Below are 19,497 nucleotides of genomic sequence, written 5' to 3' on the forward strand. Positions count from 1 at the left end.
AGATTTATTTATTTTTATTGGAATGGCAGATATACAGAGAGGAGGAGAAACAGAGAGGAAGATCTTCCATTTACTGATTCACTACCCAAGTGGCCACAATGGCCAAAGGTGAGCCGATCCAAAGCCAGGAACCTCCTCCAGGTCTCCAATGTGGGTGCAGGGTCCCACGGCTCTGGATCACTCTCTACTTACTGCTTTCTCAGGCCACAAGTAGGGAGCCAGATGGGAAATGGGGCCAGTGGGACATGAACCAGTGCCCATACAGGATCCTGGCACATACAAGGCAAGGACTTCAGCCACTAGGCTATGGTGCCGGCCCTATACCAGGGTCTTATGTGTGCCAGTGGGAACTGTGAGCTGCAACCCAGACTGGCATGGCTCACCTCACCTCAACACTCAACAGTGAGTGCTACAGCCTGGCTTGGCCCATCCTGCTCCCACTTCCAGCTCATGCTGATCGGTGCTACAGCCTTGGCCAGCCAAGCCAGCCCCCAGTCCCAACCCCAACGTGAAGTGTCTGGTGTTGTGGCACAACCAGGCCTATCTTGCACCCTGTGCTGGTTCTCACATTTGAAAGTGGGTTTATGAATTGGCCCAGCTTGGCCCGCTCCCAGACTTGATTCACACGTATGCCAGCAGGTACTATAACCTGGCTTTGGTCTCTTGCTGGCTTTGATTCTTGTGCTCACAGGGATTGTGTCCTGACAGAGGAGTTCCTCAAGCTCCCCTATCAGGTCACTTCCTAGTAGCAGATCTCATGCACATTGGTGGCTTCTTGGCCCACCTCCTGTCCTGTCAGGTACAGCAACCTTGCCCTATAGGTCCACACTCTTTTTGACTCTAACTGTTGGGTGCTATAACCCAGCCACTCCCCACCCCTGAGACATGTCACAGCCCATTCTATACTCACTCTGGCTCTTGTAAGCACCAGCAGGTGCTGGAGCCTAGCCCAGTCTGGCATACCCCAGACACAGTTTACACCCAAGCCAAGGGATACTGCAGCCATGTCTAGCCCAGTTCTGGTTCTCATGCTCACCAGTGGAAACTGTAGCCCAGCAAGGACATCCCCATAGCTCCCCTACCACAGATTTTGCACAGGCCAGTAGTTGCTGCTATCCAGCCAGACATAACCCATCACCCAGTTTGGCCTTTGCCATCAGATGTTGCAGCCCAGTGCTGCCCAGCCTTTCCCCATCCTTGGCTTTCACGCAAAACAGTATGGATGATAGCCTAACCTAGCCCAGCATGGCCTGCACCCCATGCTGGCTCCCTCACATGCCAGTGTGTTATGGTTTGGTTTGGTCCTGCCAAATCCACCCACGAGAGGTAGCCCACACATCTGCTGACAAATGAAACATCTCTACATAGCCTGACCAACATCTAGTCCTGGTGCACATGCTCATCATTAGGAGCCTTGGCCCGATAGGGGCGTTCTTCATATTTCCCCACCAGGTCCACTCCAAGATCAAATTTCATGCATGCCAGCAGGTGTTAGACTCTTACCTGGAACAGTCTACCTTCACCCCCACCCCCAGTACTGGCCTTTGTGTATGCTAGTGGTTATTGTGGCCTGGCCTGTCCCACATTCCGGTCTTGGTTGCACTTGGGGGTGCTGTAACCAGGACCAACCTGGCATGTTCCCAGCCCTAGTAACATAAGTGTCGGTGAGTTCCATGGTCATGCTTAGCTCAGCCTGTCAGCTCCCCCAGCCCTTGAATAAGCCAGCTGTTATGACAGTCCCACAGGGGTAAGCCCACAATCCCCCACAGAATTTATTCCCAGTCCCAGTTCTCTCATAAGCTGGTTAGTGTTATAGCTTAGCCTAACATGACCCACACCCTGTCCTGATACTCACTGGCAAGTACTGTGATTGGGCCCTGCCAAGGCAGGCCCCCAAGCCATGGCTTTTGTGTGCACCAGGCAGGGGTTGATACCAACAATCTCAGCTCAGGTCTCCCATGTGGATGGTTTATCCCCAGAAGGCCCTCTGGTTTTTGTCCTTAAATCACCCCGTCTCAGCCCCCTCATTTCCCTGCAAGTGCTGTAGCCTGTTGGTGGAAGTCACTCCTCACCTGTCACGTTTTCCTGCAGCAGTCTTCCCTCCCATCTCCAGGCCCACTTCCCCGAGCAATCCGTAGCCTCTCATGTCCAGATCCCCAAGCGCAGTCCTCTGGCAGTGTTCTGTGCCAGCCTGGGGCCCTGCCTGCCTACCCAGGGCCTACACACTTGCATGCTGGTCCCCAGACCCTGTCTTCTCATGTGCCAGTGTCTGCCCCCACATATCTTTAAAAAAATAATGATAATAGAATAGGCAATTGTGCTGTCACACTGGTAGAGTCAACACAAATTTGGCATTAGCCAGGCCCAGGGTGCCTGCCAGCTATTACCTGTGTTTTCCCCAGCAATGTAACATTTGCCTAGGTACAGTGCAACCTAGGCCATTGCATACAGCTGGGGAAGGGTGTGTGTGTGAGAGAGAGAAAGAGAGATAGAGAACCTTTGATCACATGGTAAAGCCTGTGAAATATTTCCTGAAATAATTTTGTAAACGCAAATACTATGAAAAAATAAAATATTTTGGAATGAAATTATCAAAATATGAAAGAAATGAATTTATAATATCAAGTTCTTAGTAATATATTCAATAAGAAGATGTGATAATTATTTAAGTCTAGCAATAGTTAGGTTTGATAATGACCTTACTTTAGAACTAGTGTCAGTACAATTATATATTTCAAGGTATCTGCATTAACTGTTTAAAGGACATGTTAAAATAGCAGCAAAGTCACAGGTAAAGAGTTTTACTGTAATTTGTTCACATCATTCATGATGGAAGGGAATTCTAAATTTCAACAAGAGGAATTATCTGGAGATATATTTCTAAGATATAAAAATACAGCTGAAACTGTTTCCTAGATTTTTTTTTTCTATCCAACAATCTGGAAAGAGAAAATCAGTGATTTTTACATAAAGCTGAATGAAGTGTGAAATGGTTCAAGATCTTGTACTTTTTAACTTATGCTTGTATCATTTATTATCGTTTAGAGTGATTCTATCATTTGATGATTTTCTTAGGATCTTGCTAACACATTTGCCTGGTATTCTAATTGTTTCTGCTGCTCATATGCTGCCTTGAGTAAGAATGTAAAAAGTAGAAATCTAGCTCCTCAAAGGGAATGATTGAAGAAATAGACTAGGATTCTTCATGAATTAGGGGGATGCATTATATCCAGAAACTAACCAACAAATGGAGCTTTTGATGAGTTTATTTTCATTTAAATGTTTAACGTGAAATTGTGTGATTTTGTTTGTTTATTTGTTTAGCTCTGCCAGCTAAGCCTGAGAACATTTCTTGTGTCTACTACTTGGAGAAAAATTTAATTTGCACTTGGAGTCCGGAGAAGGAAATCAGGCACACCCGTTATACGGTTAAGAGAATGTAGTAAGTATGAGAGCCTGTGTGTTATTGGGAGACGCAGCGGGAGGAGGCAAAGCCTTCAGTCTCATTCTGGAGTCAGGTTACCTGAAGTGAAACAGGTCTTCAATTGCAGCCTCTAGGTGACCACAGGGTGCATCGTGACCTCATACAGTCATGCTCATGGGTGAGGATCAAAGATACGGCCACACAGTGTCTGTTTCATTGGCTGAGCAGTGACCGGTTACAAGCATAGTGGGAAAAAAAAAAACTTTCCTATGTTCACCTCTGTCTATTTTCCTTCCAGAAAGTGTTGATCCAGACATAGTCAGCAGGGCCATGAACTCAGAACAAAAAGGTGATTTGCCATGGATTTGCTGTGTGACCCAGATCCCAAAGTGTTCCACCAGGACAGGGAACCCAAAGTTTCTTCTTTGCCTCAAGCGTAACTTTAAAAAAATTGATAAAATATTTTATGATAGAAAATATTTTTGGGGGGAGCACAGTGGAGTTTATTGATAATAATATGGCAAGGTGGGACTTTTCCAGAGTCCCATGATCTTTGTCTTCTCTGTTTCAAAAAAAAGAGTCTTGATTTTTTAACCACAAGATGTCATACTGTAAGGTAATTCCTCTTTGCTTTACTGTGAAAGAAAAGGAAAAAGCAAACAAGATTGTTTGCAGCACTAGTGACCAGTCTGTCAGCCATTTTAAGGCAGGAGTTAGTGACCATTCTGTATATGACTTGGTCCTGAAAAAGACTCTGTAATACATGATGCGAATTACTTATCTCTTCAATGTGATGGTTCTAGCTCCAGTGCTGATCAGTAGAATACAAATGTAAAAACCTTGGTAGACTTACTCCTGATTTCTCTTTCATAAGGACATACTGACTCTTGTGGTTCAGCTGGTCGTATAAACTGGGAAAACATGGAGTGTTCCTACTCAAGTGTCCTGATGGTCCTACCCTACTGTGCTCTCCAGGCTCCCACACAGCTAGTATGTTTGTGTGTGTGTCACCCAGAATGCCTCTTCCAGGCAACGTGCAAGTGCTTCCATGTAGTCTGCTCTGAGAGCACACTGTGGTGGGTCAATGGTCTAAGCAGAAACGCGCTGGAACCCAGCAACAATATTTGACCTGGAGGAGAAAAGAAGTTGTAGATGGCTTTATGGAGGTGGTAGTTTTTGAGCAGAGGGCTAGAGGCGTGGAAATGAGAAAACAGTCTTGCTCGAAGGCAACAGCATGAACAAATGTAAACATTCAACTGCAGAAATAGGACAAATATCAAAAATATTCCACACTGATGGCCTAGGAACCTCTTTTTTTTTTTTATTATGACCCACTGTTCTTTCAGGAGTGTTGTGTTCATTCTGCATATATTTGAATAGTTCCTGGAGTTTGTTGTTAATTTTCAGCTTCATTCCATTATGATCAGAAAAGAGACATAGCATGATTTCATTTTTTAAATTTGTTGAGACCTGTTTTATGGCCTTCCAAATGACCTGTTCTAGAAGAATTTTCATACACTGATTAAAATCATGTGTATTCTGCAGCTGTGGGATGAAAAGTTCTACAGATATCAGTGAGGGTCCACTTGGTTCGTACTGTAGATTAACTCTGTTGTTTCTTCATTGGTTTTTTTTTTCTAGCTGATCTTTCCATCAATTAAAGTGGAGTGTTGAGGCCGCTTATTATTAATGTATTAGAGTCTCTGCCTCCTTTTAAAGCCACGAACAGTTGATTTAAAGTGTCAGTCTCTCTGTCACTGGGGGCATATATATTTACTCTAGTCACATCTTCAATTGAATCGGTCCAATAATGCCCTTTTTTGCTCTGTTAAAAGTGTTGTGTTAAGGTCTGTTGTGTCTGGTATTAGGATAGCTACTTCTGCTCAATTTTACTTTTCCTTAGCATTAAATTTATTTTCCCACCCTTTCATTTTCACTCTCTGCATTTCTTTATTGGTGAGATGGGCTTCTTATAGGCAGCAAATAGATAGGTGTTGTTCATTCATCCAATTTGTGTCTTTTTTGTTTTTTAAGCATTTATTTGTTTCTATTGGAAAAGGCAGACTTACAGAAGGAAGGAGAGACAGAAAGATCATCCGTCTGCTGGCTGCAACGGCTGGAGCTTAGCAGATCTGAAGGCAGGAGCCTGGAGCTTCTTCTGGGTCTCCCAAATGGGTGCATGATCTCAAAGATTTGGGCTACTCTCTGCTGCTTTCCCAGGCTACAAGCAGTAGAGTAGCCAGGATATGAGCCAGTTCCCATATGGGATCCTGATGCATACAAGGCAAGGACTTAGTCACTAGGCTATGGTGCTGGGCCCAATCTGTATCTTTCAATGGGAAAATTTAAGCCCTTCTTATTCAAGGTTATTATTGGTAAGCAACAACTTGGTCCTACCATTTTACCACATGTATTTTATTTTGGATACCCTTTATAATTCCACAAGAATTTTCTGCTTTCACATTCTTTCATAGTGATGACTATATTTCTGTTTCTATTAGCACATCCTTAAGTATCAATTGTAAAGCTAGATGACTGGTAAAACATTCTTTCAATTTTGTTTTGAGAGGTCTTTAAAATTCCACCTTCATTTATAAATGGAAGCTTTGCAGGGTACAGTATTCTGGATTGAGGTATTTTTCTATTAGCATTTGGACTGTGTCTCTCCATTCTCTCCTGGCCAGTAGGATTTCTGCTGCAAAATCAGCTGTCGGTCTAACTGGAGAGTCTTTGAAGCTTACCTGGGGTTTCTCCTGTGTACATTTTAGAATCTTTTCTATGTGTTTACCCTTTCAAAGGTTGAGTAGGACGTGCTGTGGAGACGATCCGATCACGTCTGTTAGGAGTTCTGTGTGCCTCCTGCACTTAGATGTCCATATCTTTTCCAAATTAGGGAAACTTTCTGCTAGTATTTTACTGAATAGATCTTCTCACCCATTTTCTCTTCTGATACCTTCAGGAACACCTAAACATGTATATTATATTTTTTGATTGTAGCCCATAAATCTCAAATACTATTTTCTGTTTCTTTTTCTTCCATTTCCAAAAATTTTGTTTCTTTTTCTTCCATTTCCAAAAATTTTGTTTCTTTTTCTTCCAGCTCTTTTTTTTTCCATTTCCAAAAATGTGTCTTCTAGCTTGGATCTGTTCCTTCTGCCTCACAACATCTGTTTTTAAGGCTTCCTGCTGTATTTTTCCTTTGATGTATGGATTTCTTTATATTTCAATTTAATTTCACTTCAGTATCTCTATCTCTTGACAAAAAAATTTTACCTGCATTGTTTGTGGATTTTCTTAATGTATGTATTTGCCTTCCTATGTTTTTGAGTAATCTTACTGATCCTTTTTGAAAATTACTTTTCAACCATTTCATTTATGTCTTAATTTTCACATTCTCATATTAAACTGTTATGTTCCTTTTGGGAGTCATATTGTCTTCCTTGTTCATGTTTCTTATTTTCACATTTATTTTTAAGTATTTGGGGAAACATTTTTTTCCCTCCCTGTGATGGATTTTATATTTAAACTATGCCTCTGTGGCTTAGTGAAGTGTCTGATCCTTCAATGGATAGCTAGAGGTGTGTGTTGAATGGGTAGAGTTCTTTTGTCGGTTCTTCCAGGGAAACACTCAAGTCAGGCATGGTAGATCTCTTCTCATGTCAGCTGGTAGGATCACAGCCTCATGTCCTTTCTGCTAAGGTGGTCCGTACTTTGGCTGAGCCCCTAGAGGCTACATGCCCATCCATGCAGATTTACGAAACAACACGAAAGATCTTTGTGGTCTTCAGTGTCAGTAGATCCCTCTGCAATGACCCACCCCGGGCGCTGAAGCGATTATGAACCTCTGAAGTTAGATACTGTGATTGCCCAGTGACACAGCTGCAACCCACTCTCATGCAGTTACAGAAGTCCCATGGTTGTAGCGCACAGGGCTTGCACTGCCAGTCTGCTCCATCCATGGAGAAAGCCGGGGCATTCCCACAGCAGCTGCTGGTTGGTGCTCTCCTTTGGCAGTTTGTGTCTGGGTGATAGGGTTTGTGACTTTGTGTTGCCTGTGGTGCAGAGAGGACAGTGGAGCATCTCAGAGGCTAAAATGGGCATCCTGACCCCCTCAAACCTTTCAAGGCCATGCTCAGTCAGCGGTGAGTAGATTCATCCCTCTCATAAAATACCCTAATTGTGTATGTGCTGAAGCCACAGCAGCCTCCCCTTGCCTTACTATGATGGTGCTTCTGCCCTGTCGGCTGACAGGTGCCTTTGGTGAGGGGATGGCAGCAAAGCAGAGTACTCCCCTCTTCATCAGGTTTAGGTAGGCACCCTGTTCCCTGCTAGTGCTGCAGGACAGTTTCAAAGTCAGTGATCCCATATGGGCGCCAGTTCTAATCCTGGTAGCTCCACTTCCCGTCCAGCTCCACGCTTGTGGCCTGGGAAAGCAGTCGAGGATGGTCCAAAGCCTTGGGACTCTACACCCGTGTGTGAGACCTGGAAGAAGCTCCTGGATCCTGGCTTCGGCATAGCATCGGCCATTGCACTCACTTGGGGAGTGAATCATCAAGTGGAAGATCTTCCTCTCTGTCTCTCCTCCTCTCTGTATATCTGACTTTCCAATAAAAATAAAACTTTAAACAACAACAACAACAAAAGCAAAGTCAGTGAAGTCTGTAAGATTCTCCCTCAGGCAATGTCAACAGTGACCTGAGTTTCCACATAGTTCCCTCTCACTCCAAAAACATAGCATCTCCTCCAGCTGTGGGAGTTGCCAGTGCTGTCCCTGCTTGCTGCTGCTGTTTTTTTCTAACTGTCCACACTGTTCCCTGGCCTCTCTTTTCTGTAGAATTCCTACTGAAAATTTGTCTCCAACTTTGCCCTGGGAAAGTAGTTCCTATGCTTTTCTTCCATTCCATTTCTATGGCCAAAATGTGCATGTCTTTTCCCTGTCCAGCCATGTTGGATCTAAGAACCTGATTTTTTTAAACTGTTTTTTAAAATACGTAACAGAGCTAACATTTTTAAAGTTCATTTCATTTTCATGATCAATCTATGTGCTAGATATATTTATTCCTTGATTTTACAAATCAGAACACTAAATCACAGAGAGATTAAAGAACTTTCTTAAGTCAACGAGTTAATAGGGGCAAAGCCAGGGTTTGAAGCTGGTTTTCTTTCAGAGCCCTTGTTTGTAACCACGACAGAATACTAACCTAGAGGCCATTTTTTGTCTGTGTAGTAACCAATGAAAATCCTTGTAGTTCTTTGTAATTTCAAGGATCTGTGGTTTCCTGTGTCCCTGATTTCCTGTAGTCCCTTTTACCTCAGCTAACATTGCCACCTTGTAGAGTGGGCCTTTTCTTATGTTCTGAGCCTGCTCCACCTCCTACCTAATTCTCAGGGCCCTGTGGTCTATAGCTCTACCTACCCATCTCATTCCTATTAATATGTTCATTTGTTTTCCTTAAGTTACAGCTTAATAGATTATTCTGTCTCTTTCATCTGTTTTAATAAATTTCCTGAAAATATTCAACCTGAAAAGTACAGAGTATAAACTCACCCCAGTGCCCACCAACAAAGGTAACTATTTTAAACTTTTAGTGAAGATCTTTCCAGATGTCTCTAGAAATAGTTATACAAGTATCTATACATATGTAACAATGATCATTGTGTATATGATGGGTTTATTAGTGCGTTTTTCATTACTGTTATAAATGCCAAAGTCAGGTTAACTTGACCAACAAGTTCCTGGAGCTCATTGGTTTGATGGTTGGAAGTTCAAGATTGGGTGGACTCTGGTGAAGACATTGTGGTATCATGGTGGAACTACATTTAAGACTAGGAGATTTTTATCACCAATCAGGGAGCTAAAGGCTGACAGTGGTTCCACACTACCTTCTGTGGCACAGTCCCAGTTTCCTAAGGATGCCCTACTAAGACTTCACCTCGTCAAGGCCCTGCCATCACACTGAGGGCCAAACCTCCATTACTTCAACCTCTGGGAGACCAACCACATCCAAACCATAACAGTAGGCTTCCCACTGCCTTCCCCAACCATAGAGCATGGGAACCAAAAAAAAATTATGTATATCTTAAAATGTTTCATTTTAAAATCGTATATATATATATATCTACCATAATTTATTTTTCATTTTAAAAAATATTTATTTTACCAGAAAGACTTAGAGAGAGGGAGGGAGGGAGGAAAGAAGGGAAGAAGGGAGAAAAAGAGAGAGAGAGAGAGAGAGAGAGAGAGAGAGAACGAGCGAAAGCGCTTCCATCCACTGATTTACTCCCCAAATGGCCACAACAGTTGAAGGTAAGCCAACCTGAAGCCAGGAGGCCAGAGCTTTTTCTATGTCTCCCATGTGGGTGCAGGGTCCCAAGACTTTGGGCCATTCTCTGCTGTATTTCTAGGCCCTAAGTAGGGAGAAATGGATTGAAGTAGATTGAGAAGTGGAGCAGCCAAGATACAAACTAGTGCCCATGTGGGATGCCAGTGTCGGCAGACAGAGGGCCCAACATTTATTTTTTTTTTCACTAGCTGTTACTTTATTATATTATCTTCTTTAAAGAAAAAATTGCCAAGGATAGAATCTTGGATTTTTAGGGAATTTTTTTTTTTTTTGTCTTCTGTTTCCAGTAGGAAATCTATTGCCAATATCACTTTTAAGGGCTTACAGGGTTCCCAGCAGACTTCTCTGGCCATAGTGGCTCAAGCAGACAGTAAACAAATGATTTTTATTTCTATTTGGAGGAAAGAGGAATCAAATATTGAACTACACAGTTAGTAAGAGAAATCCAGAGTGAAGCCAACAAACCCTGCTAACATAGGAAGCATGGCTGTACTTCCAACTGGCTATACTCACACTAAATCACTTTCTCCTTCAAAGCAATCTTGAGCGGAAACTGGAGACCTGCGAAATCAACGGTTCTGCTGCTGCTGGAAACGGACCTTCGTGTTCATTCTCTTCTCTAAAAGTGTTGACGGGGGATACATTCAGCATTCAAGTGGAAGCTACAAATGCAGAAGGGACAACTCAATCTGATGTGACAAAGTGGCGCACAGATGACATAGGTGAGTGTTTTAGTCTTTATTGAAGGTTTACTCCCATGTATACTGAAAAGAGAGAGAGAGAATCTTTGGTTTCAAATGCAGACTCAGAGCTCTACAATGTAATATGTACATGTTTGGAAGGTACAGAAAATTCATCTTCACAAGAAAGGAAGAAAAGGGAAGAAGGAAGGAAAACAGAGGAATGGAGAAAAGGAATGGAAAGAGAAGCTAGAACCAGAATTGGCACTCTCATAGGATGTCCGCATTGCAGGAGGAGGATTAGCTTGCTGGGCCACAGCACTGGCCCCCTAACATGTAATTTTTTAAATATTAGCTTTAGTTAGTTATAATCTGGATATACAAAGCTCACTTTTCCACAAAATTGTGTGAACATCAACATTGTCTAATTCCAAACGTTTTCACAGTCCCAGACCATACCTGCTGGTAACCAGTCCCTAGTTCTTTTCCGCCCTTCTCCATAACTAATCTATTTTTTGTCTATACAGATTTCCCTTTTTGAAATGTCTCATGTAGACATAATAATACAGGTTTTTTGTATCTTTTGTATCCTACTTATTTCACTGAGCACAATGTTTTCAAAGTTCACCCATGTTGTACCATGAGTTAGCACTTCATTCCTTTCTGTAGCTGAATTTGGCACACTGGATTGGTATACCACATTTGTTTGCCCATGTATCATCTGATGGGCATTTGTGCTCTTGATTAGTGTCATGAATGCTGCTTTTAAAAACTGTATGCAAATATTTGCATGGATGTATATTGCAGTTCTGTTAGATATCTGTTGAAATTGTTGAATTACATTGTAACACTATGTTTAACTTTTTGAACTCCTAAGCTTTATTAAAGTAGCTGCACCATTTAACATTCCTACCAGCAAGCTGTAAAGGTTATAATTTCTTCATGTCCTCACCAACAATAATTCATCTTTTTTATTATGACCATCTTAATAGATCTGAACTTCTTGCTGTGGTTCTTATTTTCATTTACCCAATGATTAAACTGTTGAGATCCATCATATGCTTATTGGTCATTTGTATATTTTGTTTGGAGAAATTTTTATTGAAATCCTTTGCGCAACTTTAACTGACTTTTTGTTGTTGTTGAGTTTTAGAAACTCCTTTTTTTTTTTTTTCTTAATACAAGCTTCTGTCTCCTGGCTTTTCCTGACCTTGCCCTGGCCATTTTAACCATTGTGGGGAGTGAATCAGCAGATTGGAAAGTTCTCTCTCTCTCCCTGTCACCCTTTCCAATGAACAATCAACCAAATGAATTTATATATATATATAAAATATATATATATTTATATATATAAATATACACAACTGTATACATAGAAAATAACCTGGAGGGAATATACAAAGCATTAATGAAGTTTATCTCTGGTTGATGAGTAAAGGATGATTTTTAAGTTTTCCTTTGTATTTTCCTGTTGTTTAATATTTTTATGAGATGACCGTATACTACTCCTATAACCGGAAGAGTACCTATTTTAAAGGAGAGAGATTGGGGGCTAGAATGTTTACAGAGTGCCAAGTAAATCAGAGACTGTATTGAGTATTTCTTCATTTGGCTCAGACAGAGAGGCCTGGGAGGGGAGAGCAGATGAGGCAATAGGTGGTTTCTGGTGCCGTGGTCTCTTTACCTTCCTTCTGCCTGGCACAGGCAATGCAAAGCTGAGGTGCAGGGAAATTGCAGAGTGCGTCATCATTCTATTGGACAGTGCTTGCGGGGCGGAGGGCAAAGGGACATGTCTTTGGTGCTGCCTTCTGCTTCCAGCTGCATCCAGCAAATGGTAGAGGTTCAGCATTCTCATTTCCTGTCTAGCCTTCTTTTCTCCAATTCTGGGTAGCTGCTTTTAACACCTTTTCATCTTTTGTTGGAAAATATAAGAACCGTATGATTTTTATTCTCAGTGAAAACCGAACCACCTGAGATTTTAAATGTGAAACCAATTTCGGGAGTCAAACGAATGATTCAAGTCAAATGGAAAAGACCTAAACAAACATATATGCCATATGATTTTGCATACAAACTTCAGTTCTGGGCTGTCAACAGTACAGTTATGGTAAGTTGTGCTGTTAAAATATTATTATTAGAGGATCCATGGAAGAGACTTATTTTAAAAACTCATTTTATTAATGAGAAACCAATACTAAGAAAAGGGAATTGATTTAGATACCTTTAATTTCCCAGGAGAACATCAAGGTGAACTTGTACATTCAAGCTCTCAAAACTTATGTTTTTTCTTCCATGCCCCCTTCCCTCCCTTATAAATTATAGAAGGCACTTAAAAAAAAAAAGAGTCATTTGAAAGGTGGAAAAAGAGTGTGGACCTCCTTTTGCCCAAATGACTTTACAGTCAGGTCTGGACCAGGCTAAAACAAGGTGCAAGGAACTCTGTCCTCGTCTCCCATAATGGGTGGCAAATGCACAAGTACTTGGGCCATCTTTCATTGGCTTTCCAACCAAATTAGCAGGGAGCTGGATCAGAGTAGAACATCCAGTGCTCCGACTGATGCATCGATGTGGGATGCTGGTGCTGCTTTTGACCTAATCCACTAGCCCCCAAAGCTGTCTCCTGCTGCACAAGCTTGAAGATGGGAAATGGAGGAGAGATGCTGAATAATGAGATGACTCACACCCACTTATGCACAAATTGTGTCCAGGTAGTGTGGCAGCTTTCTTGCAAAAATAACATAATTTAAAATTCAAGATATTGATTTACTAGTTATGAAACAGTGAGTGGGCAGGTGTTTGGCCCTCAAGTTGTTGCTTGAGATGCTCATATCTTAGAGAGCCGGAGTGGAGTCCCTGCTGCAGCTTTGCTTTGATTTTCAGCTTCCTGTTAGTGCAGGAAGGCAGCAGGTAATGGCACAAGTACCTGGATTCCTGCCATCCCTGTGGGTGATTCAGATGGATTTCTGGGCTCTCAGCTTTAGCGTGGCCCAACTCTGGCTCCTGCTGGCATTTGGAGAGCATACCAGCAGATGGAATATCTCTGTCAGCTTCTCTCTCTCTCTCTCTCTGCCTTTCAAATAGAAACAAAAGAAAAATATACCCAAAATAAGATGGCAAGAGAGAATTAAGAAAAGGAAAGGAAAAAATAGAAGACTACCAGATGCTGTCTCCATTTCACCTCAGCTATCTCTTGTCTTGTAGACCACAATCAATTTCCCTAGCAATGGCAATGCCTACAACCTCACAAACCTGCAGTCTTCTATGGAGTACATTGTAAAGCTGCAATGTCAGGTCATTGGGTCCAAGTTATGGAGTGACTTTAGCCAAGAAAAAATGGGAATGACTGAGGAAGAAGGTAAGCTGAGTTCATAATTCCCTTTTGGCCTACTCTGGTGAATGGAGTCCTCAGCCTCGGCCTGGTGTCTTTTGTCAAGTGCTGGGCTTGGTATCATAGGCTTCTGGGATCCCCCAGACCTGTGGAGCCTGCCCATTCCCTATCCATAGATGCTGGCCTGAGCCCCAGAGTGAGCCATGTGCCTCTGATGGTGCTGGCTGCCTTAGAGCTTTGTGTTACAAGGTTCTTGTTCTGCATGTGGTGTCATGTCACAGCCTTTGAAGGTATCCGGTGACAATGTAAAGATATAGACTATCGGGCCCAGCATGGTAGCCTAGTGTCCGAGGTCCTCATCTTGCATGTGCTGGGATCCCATATGGGCACTGGTTTGTGTCCCAGATGCTCCACTTCCCATCCAGCTCCCTGCTTGTCACCTGGGAAAGCAGTCGAGGATGGCTCAGAGTCTTGGGACCCTGTACCCGCAAGGGAGACTCAGAAGAAGCTCCTGGCTCCTGGCTATAGATTGGCTCAGCTCCAGCTGTTGTGGCCACTTGGGGAGTGAACCAGCAGAAGGAAGATCTTTCTCTGACTCGTTTTCTTTCTATAAATCTAACTTTCCAATAAAAATAAAAATAAATATTTTTTTAAAAGATATAGACTGTCATAGACCTTGGAACTAGGCCTAAAACGATAAAAGTACAGCTAATGAAATAGAATGGTCGTGTAGGTTGGGTGTTTGGCCTAAGACACTGGTTAGGATGCCCCCCTTCAGAATACCTGGATTCAACTTCTGGCTCCAGCTCGGTGCTGATGCAGATCTTGGGAGGCTCCCATAGGACCCTGAGACTAATTTTTCTGTTTTTTCCTTTCAGCTTTAGCCACTCTTTCTTCCTCTTTCTCTGTCTCTTAAAAAAAGTCACATCTTTGACAATGAAGGAAAGAAACTGGTACCCCACGTGGACTGAACACTTACCATATGTCAGGCATGGTGGTTAAGAGCAGTGTTTAAGGTCTGTATGCCTGTCTTCCGTCCCAGCCTGGCTCAGGTGTGACTTTGAGCAAGACAGGTGATCTCTTAAGCTGAAGTTTCCTCACATTTTATTCCCCTTTTCTGTATTAGAATATAATTTATAACACTTATCTGATAGAGTCTGTTTTAGTAGTATTTCAAAGATGAAAATAAAATGAGATATTTAGCCTACAGTGAACATTCACTAAGTTCCAGACTTACTTTTCTTCCCTCTTTATAAAAAATGTTTATTTTATACTTATTTGAAAGGCAGAGTTTTACAGAGAGAAGAAGAGACAGAGAGATCTTCCATCTGCTGGTTCACTCCCCAATTGGCTGGAACAATCAGAGCTGAGCTGATCTGACGCCAGGAGCCTCTGCTGGATCTTCTATGTGGATGCTGGGTTCCATGGATTTGGACTATCCTCTGCTGCCATTCCAGGTTCATTAATAGGGAGCTGCATCATAAGTGGAGCAGCCAGGGCAATAACTGGTGTTCATCTGGGATGCTGGTACCACAGACAGAGGCTTAGCCTATTATACCACTGTGCCAGCTCCTACTTTTTTTTTTAAAATATGCATCCTACTGTTATCAGCATCTATCCTCTTATAAGCCTGAAGAGCATGCAGAGATATGCCAACTTGCAAGATGAGGCAGTGGAGCTTTGGAGATATCATTAAATGTCTCAGGATTCCTCAGCACATGACACTGTTCACAGGAATATTGCCCAGTTCCAGTTAACACAAGATGATCAGCAAATGTTTTTAACATATTGGTTGCTGATGGCTGCCTCAACTACTCGCCACACATCTCATGCCTTAAACAACACAGATTTGTCAGAGTTCAGAGAGCAGAAGTCCAGAGTCGGGTCTTACCAGGCTGTGCTGACAGGGCTGTTTCCTTCTGAAGATTCTGCAGGCAGAGCATGCCTCCTTTCCTTTGTCAGCGTCTACAGTTGTCCTGCCCCTCTGCTTACAAAGCTCATCACTCCAACCTCTGTTTCCATCATCACCTCTTGTTCCTCTTTTGTTGAACCTCTGCCTGCCTTCCCCTGTGATAACATCTGGGGTCTGCCTGCTTGATAGTGTTTCCATCTCAAGCTCCTCAACTGAATCCCTGCCAGCTCCACTATTTCATGTCACAGCTTCCCATGCTCTGAGTCGAGCGTCTCCCTCTTGTCCCTTTCAGCTCCCTATGGCCTGGAACTGTGGCGAGTCCTGGGAGCGCCTGAGGTGGATGGAGAGAGGACAGTGCAGCTGCTCTGGAAGGTGACGTCATCTGGATTTTTTTTTTAATTTTCCTGATTAAAAACTTTTGGTCTCTTGCTTTTCCAAAATGCTGTGATTATTGAAAATTTGTCCTCCCAAATGTCCTTCCCTAGAGGCTTTGTAATGTCCCAAATCTTTAAGTGCTTGACCAGCTCAGGAACATGCACAGATCATTTTGTTGATTGCACATGACATTTTTATTCCTTCCCTTCTCCCTCCTCTTTGACCTGAAACTTTGACATTTGGGGCAGGTATGAACTGAAGGTTCAGAAGGCACTAAGTCCTTCCAGCTGAGCCCATGTATGGCTGACATCGCTACAAGGTGATGAGACTCTCCACAGTGCCACCTCCACCACTTGGGGGAAGCATTGATCAGGACAGCTGGCGCTGGTGTGCTGTTGCCTTGGGTCATTGCCTACATATATTTCACGTATTTGCCTTTGAGTGCAGGGATAATGCCGTGCAGACAAAAGAGGGGTCAAATGGCCTTTTTTTAGGATGAGGGTCTGGGAAAGGCAGTTGCATAATGTAGAAAAGAGGAGATGGAAAACAAAAGTGAAGAAATAACAGGAAAGAACAAAAAACTGGAGTGGGAACAGGGAATGAACAGGGATAAAAAAAAAAAAGGCAGATAAAGGGGGAAAAAAACCCTAGGAGGTGGGAGAGAAACAATGGGGAGATTGGGAGAGAGAAAAAAGGGGAGAGAAAAATGAGATGCCAAATTCCTTAATGTGTCACCAGAATTCACAGAAAATTTCCAGAATTCACAGACAAGTTTAATGGAGAAATTGCCCTGCTTTTCCACATGGCATGAAACCCCATGATTCAGAGTTGGAGCATCCTTTCCCCCTTGCCTGTCTGCCTTCACAGTCCCCACAGCTGGAGGACACCCTCAAGTTGTGGAGACTGTGGTGTGAAGAAATACAACCAGTGGAGTCTGGAAACCTTTGCAGATCAATCCAAGATGCAATGCTTTCCTTCTCATTTATCAAGGGTGGAGACAGATGCACAGAGGAGATGAAAGCAAAAATGACTTTAGCACGCATGGTCTTAGCTGCAGAGTCGCAGCTAAGGATCATATGAAATAGGCAAGGTGGACTTCAATGTTTTCTCCTCTTTTCCTGGGCACTGGTTTTCCTTTGGCCTCAAGAGGAAAGTTTTCTAAGAATTTTAAGTTACTTAATAAAGGTACTGGGGCAGACATTATACTGTAGTAGGCTAAACCTCTGTGGCACTGGTATCCCATGGGTGCCAGTTTATGTCCTGGATTCTTCTGAATTCTTCTGATCCAGCTCCCTGCTTATGGCTTTGGAGATCAACAGAGCATGGCTCAAGTCCTTGGGATGCTTCCCTGATGTGGGAGACCCAGAAGAAGCTCCTGGCTTCAGATCAGCTCAGCTCTGGCCATTGCAGCCATTTGGGAAATGAATCAAAAGATAAAAGATGTATCTCTGTGTCTCTCCTTCTCTCTTTGTAAAATCTGCCCTTCAAATAAAAAATAAATCTTAAAAAAGTACTAATTTTCTCTTAAATTAGCTGTGTTCATTGCACAACTTTGAATATACTAAAACCACTGAATTGCAGAGTCTAAAATATTGTGCAATATGAATTCTATGTTAGTGAAGCTGCCATTGTCCATACTTGCAATGTCAGAATACACTTAAATAGCAGAATGATGGACTTACTACTATTTCTGAAGGACTTTACTATTGTAACAATATAAGGGAAAAGTGGAGGGGAACACTGGAGCCAGTAGAACTATTTCATAACATAAGTTAATTGAAAATATAATAGAGAGAGAATGAGTCATGTTAAGAGAGATCCCCATTATCAAGGAGGATAGTTTATCTGTTATGTCAGAGTTGGCATAAAGGGGTAAGTAACTCCTAGAGCCCCTTCTGACCTTATGTTTAGTCATTCTGTTCCATGTGTTAACAGAAAATAGATGACAGGAAACGCCTTTAATTTCTGGGAACTGCTCAGTATGTTGCTCCTTAGGCAAGCCATTAGATTAGTGGGATAGAATTCAACTCTGAATATCATAATTTGACTTGAAACCCTTAGGTAGAGCAGCTCTGAAGGGTTTAGTCCTCTTAGCCATGAAACCTGGCTGCGGTGCTCAGTCCAAAGAAGCTGGATGCCTTCTTAGGGTGGTGTGAGAACTGGCATGGAGATGAAAGACCCAGGTGTGAGTGTTGTCCAATCTTTGGAGACTTCCAAGGCCAGAGATAACCCAGGGACAGCCAGACTTGGGATACACTTAAAAAGGGAGGAGGTTTGACTTTCCAGCTTTTAGCCTGTTATGCATGTGGGATAAAGTGAAATATACAGTCAGAAGGAAGTGGGGTAGCTTGCTTACACTGATTTAGACATTCACCTAGTTTAGTCTTATGGAATAAGACATTGCTAAGAGTTGAAAAGCGATGAATCGTTGAGCAAATTCATCGGGTGGCAATTGGAGGGTTGCTAGAATGGCATGGTGTATTTGTCCTAGAAGACAGAGGCTAGTTTGTAGTTTAGCATCTAACAGTTAACATTAGCCCCACCCTCCATCTTCACCAGTTCACACTGTATCAGCATATATCTTCTTTTTTGTTGGCAATAAATTTTATTCCCTTTGGTTTCAGAAAGCAAGAGGAGCCCCAGTTCTGGAGAAGACACTTTTCTATGAAATACAGTACTTTTCAGAAAACAATCCAAACCTTACAGAGACAGAGAACACTACAGCTCAGCAGGTCACACTGCACCTGGGATGTGAGACGTATCAGGTGGCTGTTATTGCTTATAATTCTTTTGGACATTCCCCAGAGGCCAAGCTGAGGATCCCAGCTATTCATGAAAAGCGTAAGTAGAACACCAACTTTCTCAGGTGCCTGGGCCCATTCAGTTGGCCAGGAAGTAGTTGTTATCCCCTTCAGGGTACCTATTTCTCTGAATCAAAATGAGAAAATGGAATGAGGACTTTTGGGATGAATACTGAATGGAGATAAAAATCTGTTGGTAATTAATGAGCCTGTTGACAAAGTCAGAAACTTCATAAGTCATAGAATCTGGAGTTGTAGGCTTAGAGGTTCTATGTGCAGTGTTTATTCTGGTCTCAGTGCATGTGAATGGAGTTGGGCCCTATAAAGTTGCCGCATTTGTCAGAGTGGTTCTCACACTGAAGCTGCTTTGGAACTCTTCACCCCACAAGGGGTGTTGACTGAGTCTTGAACCCTGACTCTGTTCTCTCTTATTTTCTTCTTTTTTCCCTTCCATGTGACTAAGTTAGGGGAAATTCTATTCTATATGTCAATAAATTGTTCATTGCCCTTCTGATTAAGTAGGTTTAAACGTTTTATCACTTCAGAGCAAATTCTTTATATCATGATTTAGAATAAAATATCTTCTTTGTTATTCAAGGAAATATGGTAAATGTTCTTTATTTTTTTTCTCTT

At 42.4% G+C, this 19,497-nt stretch overlaps 1 protein-coding gene across 1 annotated transcript in view; it reads left to right on the top strand.

Moving 5' to 3' along the window:
- Window positions 1–374: 374 nt before the first annotated feature.
- The window catches only part of IL31RA (interleukin 31 receptor A), a 34,414-nt gene continuing 15,291 nt past the window's right edge, over window positions 375–19,497 (top strand). Inside the window, exons 1-7 of the mRNA XM_040977337.1 lie at window positions 375–402; window positions 3,325–3,442; window positions 10,306–10,490; window positions 12,404–12,555; window positions 13,650–13,803; window positions 15,981–16,060; window positions 18,688–18,904. Coding sequence (XP_040833271.1) covers window positions 375–402; window positions 3,325–3,442; window positions 10,306–10,490; window positions 12,404–12,555; window positions 13,650–13,803; window positions 15,981–16,060; window positions 18,688–18,904 — 934 coding nt within the window. The remainder of the gene's footprint in view (window positions 403–3,324; window positions 3,443–10,305; window positions 10,491–12,403; window positions 12,556–13,649; window positions 13,804–15,980; window positions 16,061–18,687; window positions 18,905–19,497) is intronic.

This window comes from Ochotona curzoniae, unplaced genomic scaffold (genome assembly GCF_017591425.1).
Source record: "Ochotona curzoniae isolate NIBS_2020 unplaced genomic scaffold, NIBS_Ocur_1.0 contig_2754, whole genome shotgun sequence".
In the NCBI taxonomy this organism is placed as follows: Eukaryota; Metazoa; Chordata; class Mammalia; order Lagomorpha; family Ochotonidae; genus Ochotona; species Ochotona curzoniae.